The sequence below is a fragment of the Pyrus communis genome, chromosome 13 (assembly GCF_041283825.1).
Source record: "Pyrus communis isolate YQ-2024b chromosome 13, ASM4128382v1, whole genome shotgun sequence".
Taxonomy (NCBI): Eukaryota; Viridiplantae; Streptophyta; class Magnoliopsida; order Rosales; family Rosaceae; genus Pyrus; species Pyrus communis.
In genome coordinates, this window is record NC_142577.1 from 30218693 (window position 1) to 30235485 (window position 16793).

Below are 16793 nucleotides of genomic sequence, written 5' to 3' on the forward strand. Positions count from 1 at the left end.
CAATCCCATGATGGATGACCCACTGGGAAGTTGCTTGTGAGTTCCCAAAAACAAAACCGTGAGGGAATGGTAAGCTCAAAGCGGACAATATCGTGTTATGGTGGTGGAGCGGGACCGGGAAGTGATCCGCCCCGGGCCAGGATGCGACAATTGGTATCATATCCTAACCCTGGCCGCGTGTGTGCCGACGAAGACATCGGGCCCTTAAGGGGGGTGGATTGTAACATCCCACATCGCCCAGGGGAGTGATCTTTATATGTATATTCACATCCCTACCTAGCACGAGGCCTTTTGGGAGCTCACTGGTTTCAGGTTCTATCGGAACTCCGAAGTTAAGCAAGAAAGAGGCTAGAGCAATCCCATGATGGGTGACCCACTGGGAAGTTGCTCGTGAGTTCCCAAAAACAAAACCTTGAAGGAATGGTAAGCCCAAAGCGGACAATATCGTGCTACGGTGGTGGAGCGGGCCCGGGAAGTGATCCGCCCAGGGTCGGGAACATAGAATTAAGCCAACAATTCTCATATTTGATATTAATATGCAATGAATTTTTTAACATTAATGTCTTATTTTTCTTATTTTTCTTTTTGCAAAATCATTAACTCCTTCCTCACAATCTGCATAAAATTAATTATGCACATCAAATATGCAATAGGGGTATTTTAGGCATCTAAAAATGTAAAATGTATAAATTAATATGTAATTAATGAATTCACTTAGGTGGATCCTAGTCCCTGGATTTGTTTTGAGTAAAAAAAATTATGTCGGGTTTTATATGAAAAAAATTGAATTTGAGGGATTAAAGTCATATTTTCAAACTCTCTCTGCAAGTATCACTCTACACTCTGTACATTTTTAGAGCGACAAACCCAGAGCATAAGCTAGCTAGCTTTTGTGCTACAGTTTACCAAAGAACTAAAAAATTATGCTTACAAATCCACAACGTTGTACATCAAATCTCGAAGGGAGACTGGTGGTGACGGTGAACATAAGTTTAACAAAGAGAACTTTACTTGCAAACTTATCTTCCCCTTCACTAAGTTGAGCCTAGCTCCGGTGACCAACCAATATCCTGGACCGTCTTGTGGGCCCCTACACAGATGTGACATGTCCACGTACTTCACAAACTTTTGTAACTGCAGCGGCACCGGAGGCCCTGTCGGGAACACACTCGAATCCACAATCACTCGATCATCATCGGGCAGTACTCTATCTCTCGACCAATTACTCCCCGAAATCGATGTACTTATGGCACTGAAGAGACCGGACGATGACGACTTTTGGGAATGTTCCGACGGTGGTTCAGTCCAATTTGATTGGACAACGAAATGATCTGAGACTTTGGAGAACAAGAGCCGAAGATGGAGGACATTCTTTGTGTCATGCTTCTTTACAACAAGCTGGACCCCGGACACTATGAAGGACGCATCTTTCTTGGAGGACATCCATTTGGGGTCGTATTTTACCGGTACAGTGCACACATGGGAAATCTTTTTCCGGTTTATGGCTTCAAAGTAGCGGTCGTCGGCAATTTCATCCGATCCTCGCCATGTTGGTGTGTCATCTATCTTGTTTTGCAACATGAATGGTGTGTTTGACAGATGTTGGAGGTGGACGGCTAGCCTGAGTTCAGGTAACAATAAGGCATTTTTCATCATTATGTACATAGCATGATAACGTTGTACTATTAGGGTTCCTCATCGTGATCAACAAATCCAGTATCACTTTATTGGATTTTGACACTTGTCATCCTTTTCTATCCCATTTTTGAGGATTTGGATCCCATATGGATCCTATTTGTAAGGATTACAGGGATCCTCATATCCATTATACATCATGCAATTAAAAGTCATTTTAAATTTTTTATTTAAAATTAAATATAAATAGTATCTAACGAAAATTGATCACATGATAATCAATTGAATCGCATGCAGAAGTACTAGTACCTGTTGGCTTTCCTGCCCTCAAGATACAAGCGCATCCCCGTGACAGGCCTAAATGCAACCCTAACTTGCGCAGAGTTTACATATAGTTTAGGACCCATCAAGCTGACGTGGATTGCAGGGGACTGAGTCGTCCTATTGGAGGCTGGGCCTAGAGCCAGCTCATTGAGAACAGGAGCCCAAAGTTTGTGGGTTTGAAAGTCCAAAAAGTACTGCAGATCATCTATTGGAGGCTTGTCTGCACGTAACACATACAAAATTAAAAAGATAAATTAAGCGAAGTTATGAATTACTCTAATTAACAGAAAAGGGGAATTGAATATGGTGCAGTGTAGCGGGCATAGTGCGTTAACTAACTGGGTTAGCTCTTGTAATGAAAACTAGTTAAGAACGTAAAGGGCATTACAAATAAATTGAACTTACATCGAAGATAGAGGTTGATGGCATGCGACAGCAAACCCTTGCCTGGCACATCTTTGAGGAGAGAAGTGATCGGAATGAAACTAAACTGAATTGCGTCCGGCATTGATGGAGCTGTGAGAAGCCACTCGTAGTGGCTGCTGGCCATCGGATCGCCTCCTTTTTTATAGAATATCACACTAGTACCCTGCAAAATTCATCTGTCACGTCGTCATGACAACTACTGTTAATCTTTTAATTGACTGATTAATTTTCCCTAATGCATGCTCCTTTCATTAAAATGAGTAGTATATATCCATATTAGTAGTGCAATATATAGAACCTACATACATCTTTTGTGTTTGTGGTTGAGAAGCCATTAATGGCCAACTGAGGATCATGAAAGACATTGAATGTCTGTGGTACCTGTAGTTAAACCATGTGCAAATATTATTATGGCTCAAATATTATGAGGATTAAAACTGTATATAACATATATATATATATATATGTATATGTATATTTAATTTGTTGGTGATGTGACAAATGTTTACTCAATTATCATATTATATTTATTCATATAATACAGACGTTAGGTGCATCACATGTCGTTGACACTGTCACGTTAAAAAACTTTTCTATACATTTATATACCTTGTGTTTTTGGTCTTTGGATTTGGAGTGTGATGGGGAGAAACTGCATGCCCCTGTAAAATGCTGATCTCCAAGCTCATTCAAGTGATTTTTGAGGTCCGATGGCTGCATGTTTGAAGATTTATCTTGCTTTACTAAGACAACATCCTCGGCCCCAACACTCAATCCCACGACGATGTGAGTGCCATATTTCTCAATGAATCTGTCAAATGTGCCCACAATTAATGTCAAATAAGAGCAAAATGGTTGTCTGGTATTTAAAGATAAAAGTTCTAGACAAATTAAATTGAGCAGAACGCTAAGTTGCAGCTCCCCTTGAGGGGAATTGGTAAACTAGATTTTGTGTAGTGAAATGATCTATAAAGAGACGATCAACAAAAGTGAAAGCTTCGGTGAACAGCGGCCGGACTATAACAGTCATAAAATAGCGAAATTATTTGTCGGGTAAGTAATGCCCCAGTACATGTTTACCAAGACAGACAAATATTCCAAAACCAAAGAATTGGTCAGTCCAAATAAGAACGGTCCACGATGGAAAATCAGCTATAATGAAGAACCGCCCAATTATGTGACTTTTACTAATTTTCAAGCCCCAGTGGAGACATTACATATACACATACACATACACTTCTAGTATAAGCTAGGTTTTCAAATCTCAATGCGGCTGGAAATGTTGACTATATATTTCCTTTTACAAACTATCAGATTGTTTGGAATTGTTTTTAAAATGATAGAAAAAAGGTTTTGATAAAAATGTATTTAAAACTAATCGTTAGTCAAAATTCAAGTTGATCCTAGAAAAACATTTGAAGTGTTTTCTGCAATAAGCATTTGAAGTATTTCCTGCAAGAAACACATATCTAGTACTTCTTCCAAAATCACTTAAGTGCTTTTGGAAATTAAAATTGATTTCATCAAAAGCGTTTTCAGTCATTTTAAAAGCATTTTCAAACGAACTCTATAAGATAATTTACACTTAATTCACAAGAAAAATAAAGAGTTGAACTTGAACAAGACTATTCTAACCAATTTGACTAAATCAAATTCTATTAAATATTTATTTTATCCTAAGAAAACAGAAATCAATCATGCATGCATGTAGATGGATGGCCAAAACCAGGAAAATCCAGTCAGTTGGTCAGACAGTATTGCAAGATCCAATAATGGCATATATATTTCTCGCCGTCAATTTGCTTATTTTTTATGTGTGTGTGTATATACACAACATATATTTTATTGATTGCCAAACAACATCGATATCACATGCATAATTAGTGGGGAAGACATGGGATTTCTTTATAAAAGCGCGTTAATTAGTAACATAGTTGACAATGTTATGGCTAGCTTCTAACAAGAAAAAGAAAGTAGAAAGAAAGTGGTCCTGTATTTTCATGTATAATATATATTTTTTTTGGTACGAAAATTAAGGCCTAGCTTTTGGGAAAAAAAAAAAAAATCTTCATCTAAATAAATTCATGTTTTGAGTAAAAAACCAAGTATATTATAATTCAAGAATATGTGAACCTTATTTGAAACCAACCATCTTTTTACCTTTATTTTTTCCATTTTATTATCATACACAATAAGATAAAGCTGGAATTGCTCCGTACAATTTTGTATAATATATGTTTAAGTTAAAATCAGGGACGGAAGTCTGGCATGGTGGGAGAGTTAGGAGGCACCCAAAACCTTCAAAATTCGCTTCCTTTGGTGAAAAATAACTTACAAGTAAAAACCCTAAATTTCATATCATCAATCTTAATTGAATTATTGATGCATGACTACGAGTACTACAATCTTGTATTCTTTCTTTTCACTTGTAATTAGGAGGCCTTATGTTTGATTTTCGTAAATGACTAATTCGATATCAATTTATTAGATTTATCTTAACTTAAATTATAATTTCATTGTATATTAAAAATAAAAATAATGGTATGCATATACACACACCTTGCAAGGGCAGGAGGATCCCAGGTGGATGGAACGGACTCACAGACATCTTCGGCGAGAACAAGAGGGTATCTATCAATATGAACGTTGAAGAATATGATGAAGTAGCCATCAAGAGCCAAGTGCTTGATGTTTGCTGCATCCTTTGCCCACAAACCGCTGTCGAATCCAAACATAGCGTTGAACAGCCCTGATGGGATTTTCCCTGGCACACTCGACCCTTGGTTAAAAAACTCCGACATCTGCATGAATTATACTCACTAATATAAGTAATTGATTAAATATACGGTAGAACTTTAACCTTCTTCTTCGTTTATAATTAATTTGATCCTTTATTATTTGTAGAAAAATAAAGGTTATGTATGCATGTATACCTGATTGAAGGTGAGGATATCGGATTGGTAACGAGTACGATCGCCTTTGTCACATTTAATGTCGACGGAGACGTTCTGAATGGTTCTGAAACCAGGAACTGTGAGTTCTCTTTTATCGGTGTCGTTGAGCACAACCAATCTTTGTTTGCCTCCCTTGCAGTATTTCAGTTGGAAATCTGACGTCAAATCAAATCCTTTGCCTAGGCTGTTTAGTGCCCTCTCCGCGATCATGCTATGATCGTCACCACTCATCTCTGTCTAACTGTCTGTCTGTCTGAAACCCAGTTAAGCTTTTCTATATCTGTGATTGTATTGGATGATAATGTTGGTAGGAAAACAGTGAAGAAAATAGTTTAAGGAGGAGGAGGAGGAGGAGGAGGAGGAGAGACAAGTAGAAGAGAATAATGTCAAGACTTGGTATATCTTGGGTTCTTATTTGAACTGATTTGTGAATTAGGTAGGTTTGAATAAGGTGTTTATAATTTTTGTATAAATATCAAAGTCGTGCATATTTTGTTCCCATTCTTAAACCCTTATTCAGCGAGTTTGACCGCTTTTATTATCTGTGTGGGTAGGATTTTTTTCCTTCTAAATTTTTATTTTATTTTAATTTTTCTCATTTTATTTAAACAGTCTTAATTAAGTTATTTCATGTGTTAATTTTTTATATTGGAAGAGAAAAACAAGAGAGAATGAGAGAAATGGGGAGGAGATTTGTGGGAAGATAATCCTACTCTATCTATATAACAAACATATTGAACTTTTTTTGTTTCCAAATTTATTGTTAATTATTAATCATAGTATTGCATTTTCAATCGTGACTGTTTGTTTTCTAATTTTTTAACATGTGATAAGTTTATTTATTTGAAATTAAAAAAAAAGTAAATAACGGAAAGAGAAAAGACGAATATGTGTCGGATCAGTTAGCTCCTCTAGTTTGATTCCTGATTTTTTTATATACATCATATATTAGTTTACAAAATTAAATGTGGAGGGTCGACATGGTCTGCAAATATAGTATAATTTTTAAAAGTATCATGAGCGTATGAGAGGAAGATGAACATGGGTTACTTCAGCGTCGTGGTGCCTCAAATATTGGCTTGAGACATTTTTTTTTTATCCATTTTTACCCTAAAAAATTAAGAGCACCCGCGTCCTTGTATCGATAATTATATTTCAGCTAACCCAACCTCCTCCATCTCTTGGAACAAACAATGGGTGCATAAATATTCACATGTTGTCCATCAACTACACCCTTTGGCTTGATTTTAAGCCCTGACTCACCCTTTGTGAACAAACCTTGTGGAGGAGGGCACACTTTATTAATCTTCATATGTATTAGTAAACATAAAAGAATTATGAATTGAAAATAATTGTGCTATCAATTTGTTTTCATAAACACTAAGAAGCAAACAACCAGAATATATAATTCTAATTCTCATTTGTGTATTAAAATCAATCATTCAGGAACATAAAATACATAATAAATTACATAAATCAGCCAACACGCTTGCAAATCTAGGTTGAACGTCAACTAGCTCTAGGAAGTAGGAAGGTCGGTACGCAATACGTACATCAAAATCCAACCTTTCTTGCAGTTAGTCGTCCAATATCACAAGCAACAATATATAACCATTAATAATTGGTATTTGTCGTGTGGTGGAAGAATGTGTTGGTTTCTTATGTCATGGGTCCAAGGAATTCCAATCAATCGTTGGCAACTAGTTTATTATTACAAGTTGCAAATATCCAAAAGAATTTAGGGCTTCTGGTTGATAGAGGAGTAACACATACGTTCGCCAATTTAGGCAATTTATTTCCTCTAAAACGTCTAAGTGTTTCACCTAAATAACCACAAATGACAAGTTTCTAGACTAAGAATTCTTACCAAACAAAGACACTAATGAATCATATGATGATAACTGAACTTTTATGAGGCTTTCTGCTAAAAAAAGTAAAATGTTATTGCGAAACTACCAACTAATCGCCTTAAAAAAACAATAGCATTGGTACTTCTCTACATACACCACCAGATAAAACCCAAATGCATTTTATTTTTTAAATAAAACACAAGTAATTACAATTATAATTTTCCGATAATTTGCACAAAAATTTCTCCATAATTTTATCTTCGCGTTGATTTCCTTATCTGGGATTTTGCATTTGACTTTTGTTGGACCGTTTACACACTGTTGCCCTTACTGTGCGAGATGCCGTAATCTCCAGTGTGAAAAGTGGAGGAAGCTGACCATTAAGAAAAAAGCAAAACTGGAAGAAGGACGTAAAGCCACGACATGACCTTACTCTCAAGTTATTGACGTGTGGGTTCGCTGAAACTGATCCACTCCAATGAAGTGGTGGATAATATGATATGGCAATTATAAAGACCATAAAAAAAGATCGAACACGTCATTTGTAGAATAATTTTTATAAATGTATAGAGCCTCTTGTGTTTTAGTTTCATTTAATATTATATTAATTTTATTCGGCATAGAAGCTGACACGTCATCTGTTGAATAATTTTATAAATGTATGGAGCTGCTTGTGTTTTAGTTTCATTTAATCTTTTATTAATTTTATTCAGCATAGAAGCTGATAAAGTCAAACAATTCCATTGAAATTTCTTTCATTACCTGTGTTATGGCTAGACTCTAACAAGGAAAAGGATCCTCTCCGGATTCAATTTGTAGAGATTTTAGGAATCTTCACATCTTAGTCGTTCATCGTATATCTTACATCATGCGGTCAATTTTTGTAGGTACTATTTGTGTTTAATTTTAAATAAAAAAAATTAAATAATTTCTAACCGCATGATACACGATGAATAATTAAAATATAAGAATCCTCTTGATCGGATCCAATTCCCTCTAACAATAATTCTACACTTTTGACCTAAAATATACAAATAAAACTTACACTTGACCTGACTGATGTATGTGGTCTGGAAAATTATATGACGCGGGACTTTGATAAAGTTGGTGTGTATCTATTCCAATAACTTAATAATGTTAACCATTTTTTCTACTTTTCACTTTGTATGAAATCGTTTTTAAAAGATTTAGTAGATATTATTGGTTCGTACAAAAATTGAGTCCTGGACGTCAACCTTCTTGGCATCAGTCAGTGTTCACAAGGAGGGTGTGAAGTGTGAAGACGACCAAGTGATAGAAACTTTGTGTACTTGGTCAATCATTCCAGGACGCTTTTGTATAGATCAAAATATCATCTCCCCTTACTTCTCAAAAAAAAAAATTTCGTCTCCCCTTATGAATGTATAATAACACATAAAGTAGCTAAGTTTTTCTCTATCTACTCCAATACCACCTGAACTTTCAATTTAAAATTTCTTAACTGTTAGAATCTACCATATACGTTAATTTTCATCCATTTTTCTGTTAAAACATGTCATGCTCCCCTTATGTGAAAGGATATTTTGTCAATTCACTTCCTAGGGTTCGTTGGAATCAATTTGTACGAATGCTTCCTTTTTGTTTTTTTTTTTTTTTTTGCGAGGTTAGTGATAGGGATTTTTACCACCTGTAAAAGTAGGGATAAAAACACTTAAAAATACTTGTAAGAAAACAAGGTAGTTGTAGTATAATATGTATTTATACTAATTCTTGACTAATTATTTGAAAACAAACATTGGAAAAGGTTGATTTTGAATTTAAATGTAATAAAAACGAATTTAATAAAAATAATTTAGGAAAAACAACTAGTAACCAATTAAGAATAAATCAAATAAAAAAGAAAAGGTTTTGAGAAATAAATTTGGAAAAGCACTAGAGTTCCATTGTCCCCCTAACAATCCTACTTAGTTCTTCTAATTTCTTACGAATTACATATGCATATTTTAAAGGTTAGGTTTTCCTAAAATATATCCTACTTGGAACCTCCAACATAGAACGTATATCTAACATGCAACCCGTCTGTGGTGTCCAAATCGAATGTGAACATGCAAGACTCATTAAGTTTTGTGAAAACCTTTTGAAAAATCATATAACTCTTAAGACGTGTCGTCCATCTTAAGTAGCTACACATATTAACCACAAGAAACCTTGGTCAATTTTAGGGACAACCCTCCGCCAAAATTGCATCAAATTACTTTTCTAAATATCCTAATTGTCGCGAATCATTAAGACAAATAGATAGTTTAAAGCACAGTGATTAATATTAAAAGTATGCATGCATAATAACATAAGAAAATTAAAAAAGAACTACATATTCTTGCTAAAGCTCAGGCATTGCCCTAGCAAACGAAAATTAGTTACAAATAATCATAAAACAAAATATTATTAAAAACATGGATATAAAACACCTTGAAAATAAACTTAAATTGTCAAAAACAATTATCCAAATAGTGTGTGCGTTCCACTCTACGGCTAGCCCAAAAAGTGTCACATCTCGGCCCGGGGTAGATCACTTCTCGGGCCCGCTCCACCACCGTAGCACGATATTGTCCGCTTTGGGCCCCGACCACGCCCTCACGGTTTTGTTTCTGGGAACTCACGAGCAACTTCCCGATGGGTCACCCATCATGGGATTGCTCTAGCCCCCTTCTCGCTTAACTTTGGAGTTCCAATGAACTCCGAAGCCAGTGAGCTCCCAAAAGGCCTTGCGCTAGGTAGGAATGGGAATATACATTTAATGATCACTCCCTTGGGCGATGTGGGATGTCACAAAAAAGGCTTATTTATACTACTCTAAATAAAATCCTCCTAGTAAAAGGTCTTAGAATAAAACTAGGAAACCTAATAAATTGAAATAAAATAGGAAACATAATCCTAAATTAACTTGGTAAATCTGCACAGCCACGTTTTGGAAGATGTTGACTCGACGTCCGTTAAGTACATCTATCCTTGTAGGCATGTTCACAGCTGGTATATGATCTCGTCACTTTAGCTAGATCAAAGGAATGCATATGGAGCAACATTCTGAAAGCTAGAAGTCATCACATTGCTTATCACACTTGTGCGGTACGGGGATCAAGATGAGACATAGTGGGCAACGTCCACGCCAATTCACGTCGTTCTACAAAAACATTGACGTTCTTATCACTTCCTAACGGCGGGTTGTCATTAAAGTGACAACCCGTAAATGAATGGTAAAAAGATCGCAAGCAAGGGCTCTAAGAGAGTTAGTGTAAAGGAGAATCATAATTGACAAAGATTCACATCCTTCTTTGATGACCCATATTGGTACGTTGTGATGGCGCAACTTGGCACATAGAATGGACATCTAAATGCGTAAATATGAAAAACATCAAGTTCGTACCCAGTAACCAACTGTAACGTCGAATAGGTTAGGTGGCAATGGGCCTCAAGGCAGGCCAACATAGCTGCGTACAAGATTGCACAGCCTTAGGCAGAAACTTAAAACTTGGTACGTTTTCCAAAGTCTGGGCAATCATTTAAATTGCGCTTTATGATCGCTAGGCGAGGCTATTTAGGGTGAACATGGGAATTCGTTGTTTAATTATAAACCTAAAATACATGCAATACTTTATTGAAAACTTTCGATATAAAATCTCCAGCATTATCCAGTCTTTAAGGGATAAATAGGGCGGTGAACCCTTAATCGCCCAGGAGGTTTATCAACAATGTGTGTGGACAAACATGTGGCCAGTATTCCCTTGAATCCATTGTGAAAATGGGTGATTTCGTATCTTTGTGAGGAATGATATAGAAAATCAATTTTCCTAATAAGCAGGCTTGGCAAAGTGTGCTTGTAGGCACAAGATCCTTACTTCGAGCAAAGAGATACGTTGTAGCATCATTGTTCAACCTAAGTGTCCTAAATGGTTATGCAAAAGCAAGTAAACTGCTCAATCACCAGGTTCCAGGCCATCCATATGTGGTGCGTTTCCAGTTAGGATACAACTTATTAGGCCCAAATCAAAACTTTAGGCTCATTTTTGGAGGTGGTGCAAAGATATTTCACTCTATTTTTTTTAGTGGTTTCATTCATAGTCATTGTCATCTCGAATATCCTTAAGAAAACAACATTATTCCAGAACAGATAGAGTATAAGGTCTCTGACATGGTAATTCAGTACCATTCATACAACGATGAGCGTGCCAATGCTCTTAATCAGGTTGGATAGACTTGAAGTCGTTGCCAGAGATGTGATTTAGGTATAAAGTCAGTGTGCGTAGTATCTCATTCATCTAAACAGCTAAGTTTCCCATGTAATCACATGTTTAATTAAATTCGGTCACATTTACACAAGAAATATGATTCAATTAACTTGTATTCGAGGACAATATCAATAAGATTATCCATAACTAAAAAAAACACCAAACTTGAATCCAAGAACATGGAAAAATGTTCACAAAGTAAACCAAGGTGACTAAGGGGATTCAGCTAACAAGGCCATTCATGTCAAAATTATGCTCTTCCAACGGTGTTCAGTGTAGCAAAATCAATCTCACATATTGACTACGAGAATGGTACTCCTCAACAACATTGGTAGGGGCATAAATAGGTACATAACCAATGATCTATTCAATCAAGACAGAAGTAGATTATGTATGGTTGAGGTTCGGGAACAATATCCCTTATTCTTGAAGTTTTAGGTCTTAAGTGCCAAGGATCACGCTTCAGGCATGATGCCACACCTTGGCAGGCCCTGATTCTACCATGTGTTATAAAAACAAACTCGAAATTGGATTGTGAGAGAGACAGACCCATAATTGGGTTCAATAGGCTTCAACCGAAGCTATAGGGGTCTATTTGGTAAGTCTCTGCTGAAGCAGAGAAGTGTTGTTCGGTGCACCTTTGTGAAGCAAGGCACCATCATTCGATAAGCTTTGGCCAAACTGGGTTGAGCCATTTGGTAGACTCTAGGCAAACTGAGTCTATACCTTTCTTTCAAGTTTATGGTAGTAATCAGATCCGATAATTTGGTAAACTTCCGTTGTCTACATTGCTACTTCATGAGCGAGGTAGAAACATGGAAGGATAAGAAAAGTATTCTCTAGTCAAAATTTGATCGGATTTATAAACTTCAAAATTGTACTCATTCATGGACGTAATCATGGTGTGCTTCAGGCAATATCTTTCATGATTAGACAGTCTGTAGAAGTGAGCCAAATAACCATGGAATCCTTATTCGGGAGGTATTTTCGTTTGCAATGCTTTGGGCATAAGTCTTCAAATGAAGATCATGGCAGAGGCTTATTCAGCTATTCCAAGTCATTGTTGGCTACAATGGTAGTCAAGTGGAGATTCATGACTTGTACCCACATAAAGTGGTTTAAGTTGGAAACATCCAAATCAAGAAAATCGAACTTGTGATGGTTTGACAATCCATTGAATTGAAGGGACCAAGATTTGTGATTATTGCTATGGGAATAAATCATCCATAAGCATCAAAGTTAGAACATTCGAGTTCTAAGACATGGTTTTTGATGAAAAATGTTAAGTTTTCATGGGTGTATTTGTTTTATGAAAATTTCGAGTTTCAAAGGCACTAATTTGAAATTATAGGTTTTTATGAACATTTAGTTCATAAAAAAGAGGTTCTTGTAAGAACACAGAATGCAATATGCTGATTTAAGTGTAGTGGATTTGAGCTGTTTCGAGAACTCAAGTGTCAGCACTTCGGGACTACAAAAGGATGTCGACGGTTAATGGAAAAAAAATAAATTATTGAATCGTTAATGTCCAAAAGTGATATTTAGGTCAATAATTTTGAATTAATTATCAAATGAATGGACTGCAGGTCACTTTTAATTAATTCAATAGATCAGGACCATCTGGGATAGATTGTAAAAGCAAAATAAAATTTATCTAGGCCCATTTATCATTTAATGTTGGTTGTAGGCCACACAAATAAATTAGGCCCAAATAGGGCTCAGGTGGGCAACCACTGCCTAAGCTGCATTACGAGCCAAATTAAAAGAGATACCCAAATTGGACTTGGTCCGTGAAAAAAAAAACACAGCCCATGCTGCTGGTTCCCTAACCGTGAGCTGGTGTGGGCTTTGGAGAAAAAACCCAGCTTCAGACTGGCTGCAGGGGGTGGGCCACGGCTACTGTGCAGTCCAAAATGGCTGCAGGTTTAGCGAACCCATGGGAGAAGGGTGGAGCCCAGCAGCGTTAAGCTGCTGGCTTTGGACTGGCGTGAAAGAAGCCCAACAGCGTGTGCTGTTGAAGTTAGGCCGAACAGATGACGAAGCCCAACAAGGTTGTTGTGGGCTTCTGGTGTGAGTTGAGGGCTACAGGCCCAGCTCGCAAAAACATCCTAGGCCGAATGCCTGGTGGTCTCGCACACTTGTAGCAAAGCCCAGGGGGTTGTTGTGGTCTAGAGGAAGCGGGCCTGAGCTGCTGGCTCGGCTAGGCTTCGGCTTGATTTTTCCCCTTTTATACCTTTTTTTTTTTTTTTTTTTTTTTTTTTCTAACAGATTTTTGGGGTTTGGAAAAACCAAAAATTTTCTTCTAATTTATTTCGATGCTTTGACTCACAAATTTCACATAGCAAAAATTGCGTAATGCATGAAATGTGTGTGTGTGTGTGTATATATTGACAAATATATGCAACATATACAATATATATCGGAAAGAAAATATAAACTTAGGGGGTTCATGCATCATGGGAAATGTTTTCATGCTTCATGGTCGTTTCAAATATCTTCCCTTATTTTAAGCATACCTGATTGACAGAAAATAACAAAAGCCCTTGAATTTGTAGAAGATTTTTCTCGAAAAGTCAGAATTGCATCTCCAATGCGTTGCATCACTTTCAACACAGAAAAATTAAATTGAATCAATAACCTTTAGATCAATTCAATAAAATAATAAATTAATCATAAAAAGAATGATTAAAACGTAATACTCCCCTGATTGAAAAATAAACTCTCTTTAGCGCAGCGTCAAGAGCGTGTTGATAACTTGTTGTAGGCATAATTTACTGAACAATTATGGAGGCTAGAGAGAGGGAGGTGCGGCACATAGTGAGAGTAGAGAGAGATGTGTAATTGTGAGGTGTGTTCTTTTCCATCCCATTGTGTCTTTATTCAGAGTAGCAGGGAAAGTTAATCCCTTACCCTAATAGGATTTCAACTCTAATAGGATATTAACTACTAGGATTTATACAATCACATTCTTAATCTAAAACGACTACAACACATACTAGTATATATGCTGATATACATAGTACCTACAAATTAGATTGTGTTAGTTAACACAGTTAACTTGTGATGGAGGTAGAAGATAAAATTGAGATACGAATTAGGAGCATAAAAAGAAGTAATAATATTTAATTTTTAGATTTTGTCCTAAAATTGAGTAAACGATAAAGCTATAAATAAGGGATGACATTTATCACAATTTGATAAAAGATAATATAAAAAGCTGAAGCAGATGACCAGTGAATATACCTAACCCAATAAGGTGGGCTAAACCCTAAACCCCAAGAACGATTCACAAAATTAGACTTAGATCAAGTTTACTCCAACTTTTTAGTAGTATCAACAGTATTTGGCTACAGTACTCTCTGTTGGCTAGGCATGGAATTTAGGAAAAATGAGAAAAGCAGAACAGAAGAACAAGAACCCCATTAGCCATAGATATAGGTGACGATCCAAGAAAATATGACCGTAACAGAACACGCTTAGCAATCAAACAACAAGCACGACAGAAAACGAGGATCATTGACTGCCGGGATTATTATTCCACTATAGAACAAATGTAAAGAACCACACCATACAAGACAACATAATGTACGAATTCTGCCGAGTTATCAAGAAAAGCACAATATGCCCCATTAGCACCGGAAATGGTCGCTTGGGTATACTCACCGGCATCACCGACTGCGCCACTGGCGGATCCAAAGCCAATGATGCACTGTCATAGGATATAGTGAAAATACATTATAAGTTTAGAATACCGCTGTAATAACATTACCCACTACCCAGCGCAGATAACATAACCTCAAATACTAAGACTTGACATAACGGTCACACCAAAACAAATTTCTAACAAAGGCACCGAAAGGGCCCGGTATTATCAAACGACATCAATCTGCCAAGTGAAACCAAATCAGACAACAAAATTTGGACTTCCAAAACAAAGATTGTATCCGAGGCAGTGGACATGAATGAGAGATTTCCCTCGTTAAAGACTATTATCAACAGCGGTAAAACAAGCTCGGACTTCATGGACAAACACATTCGCAGATTTACAACAAAAAATGCGAAAAAAAATATCCGATTGCACAGCTTCTCTTAACACCACATAGTTTTCACATGATGAACAAAAGAAGCAAGGAATTAAACAGAAACAATGTGTAATACACTGCGCGGCCTTCGTTGTGGCAGTTACAAACAGAGAAAATGGGACAACGCCCCTATCTTCGTCGTTGGTAAACTTACAGAGGTACAGTTTTCTCAGTGACACATGCCAATCCCTTCATCAACCTTACAATCTTCGAGGCATCATCCAGATAATACTTGGCTTTGCTGGGTTTTTGGCAGACTCTGCACGCAAATACTTATGCTCTGGGAGCGATGGATGGGCCTGATATGGAGCTTGTAATTACCTCAAACATGTCTTCATCAGATCGATCATCCCCTATGCAGGGAACAAAATCTGGTGACATTTCCCTATCTTGTATGGAGGAAAGTAGACGTTTCGCTACAAGTCCCTTGTTTACACCCTGCATATACACGAGAATGTTACAGCTAATCGAGATATTGTAATTCCAGTTCAACAATCTGAGTCAACATATGCATTGCGTATAACAGTAGGTCCCTTTGTTTCAAACTTCGTGCTTCACATGAATCCATATAGTAGACGATGCCTCTTATATTTATTTATTTTATTAGATGCATGAAGTTGGTCAGGAATTTATCACAGGATGCTTCATAAAACACTTTCAAATGTATTCTGTCGTGATAGACATATCAGGAATCAGGATATACCAAAAGGCAAAAGTTCGCAATTCATACGAAGAAAAGTTTTCACACCTATGCAACCAAACCAACTAAATAAGCATGAACAATGTGAGTAAAGAAGCCTCGACTAATCATTAATGCTTGGGGAAACAAACAGAGAATACTTCATCTGTTGCCCCAAAGGGCCATAATCTTTTCCAAAATTTACATTTGTTAAAAGCTTAAAAGTATATACTACCTATTCCATTGATATTCATATCCAAATAGCAAGCCTAGCCCAGCTTCCATGTCCTCCAATCATATGATAAGTGTGCAACACAATTTCGATCGTGATGTCTGAAGAAGCTGGGGCTTCTACCATAAAGTTAATTGATAATATGAGGAGTAATTAACTTTTTATAAGCCCTTGCATTGCATGGTGTGGTCCCTCACCGATGTGGGACTTTATCCTCACTTTCTCAAAACGTCAATGTGTCATGCATGTATAAGTGGAGGTGTTGCCCATCTAAAATTTAATTTACTCTCCATGCTCCAACACAAGAAAAATATTGGCTCACCTCCATATAAGATCCTAAACCTGC

At 36.8% G+C, this 16793-nt stretch overlaps 1 protein-coding gene across 2 annotated transcripts; it reads right to left on the reverse strand.

Moving 5' to 3' along the window:
* Positions 1-788: 788 nt before the first annotated feature.
* LOC137738057 (MAC/Perforin domain-containing protein) lies at positions 789-5804 on the reverse strand. 2 transcript variants are annotated; one of them, XM_068477661.2, is made up of 7 exons: positions 5319-5804; positions 4945-5186; positions 2995-3196; positions 2692-2766; positions 2365-2548; positions 1945-2179; positions 789-1621 (listed from the first exon to the last, which is right to left on the reverse strand). In XM_068477661.2, exons 1-7 carry the CDS (start codon positions 5568-5570, stop codon positions 928-930), a joined length of 1884 nt encoding a protein of 627 aa, XP_068333762.2. In that variant the 5' UTR covers positions 5571-5804; the 3' UTR covers positions 789-927. The 2 variants fall into 2 exon arrangements, with proteins under 2 accessions (XP_068333762.2, XP_088538468.1); XM_088682342.1 differs by lacking the exon at positions 2692-2766 and having other exon boundaries at positions 5319-5773.
* Between the last annotated feature and the right edge of the window lie 10989 nt (positions 5805-16793).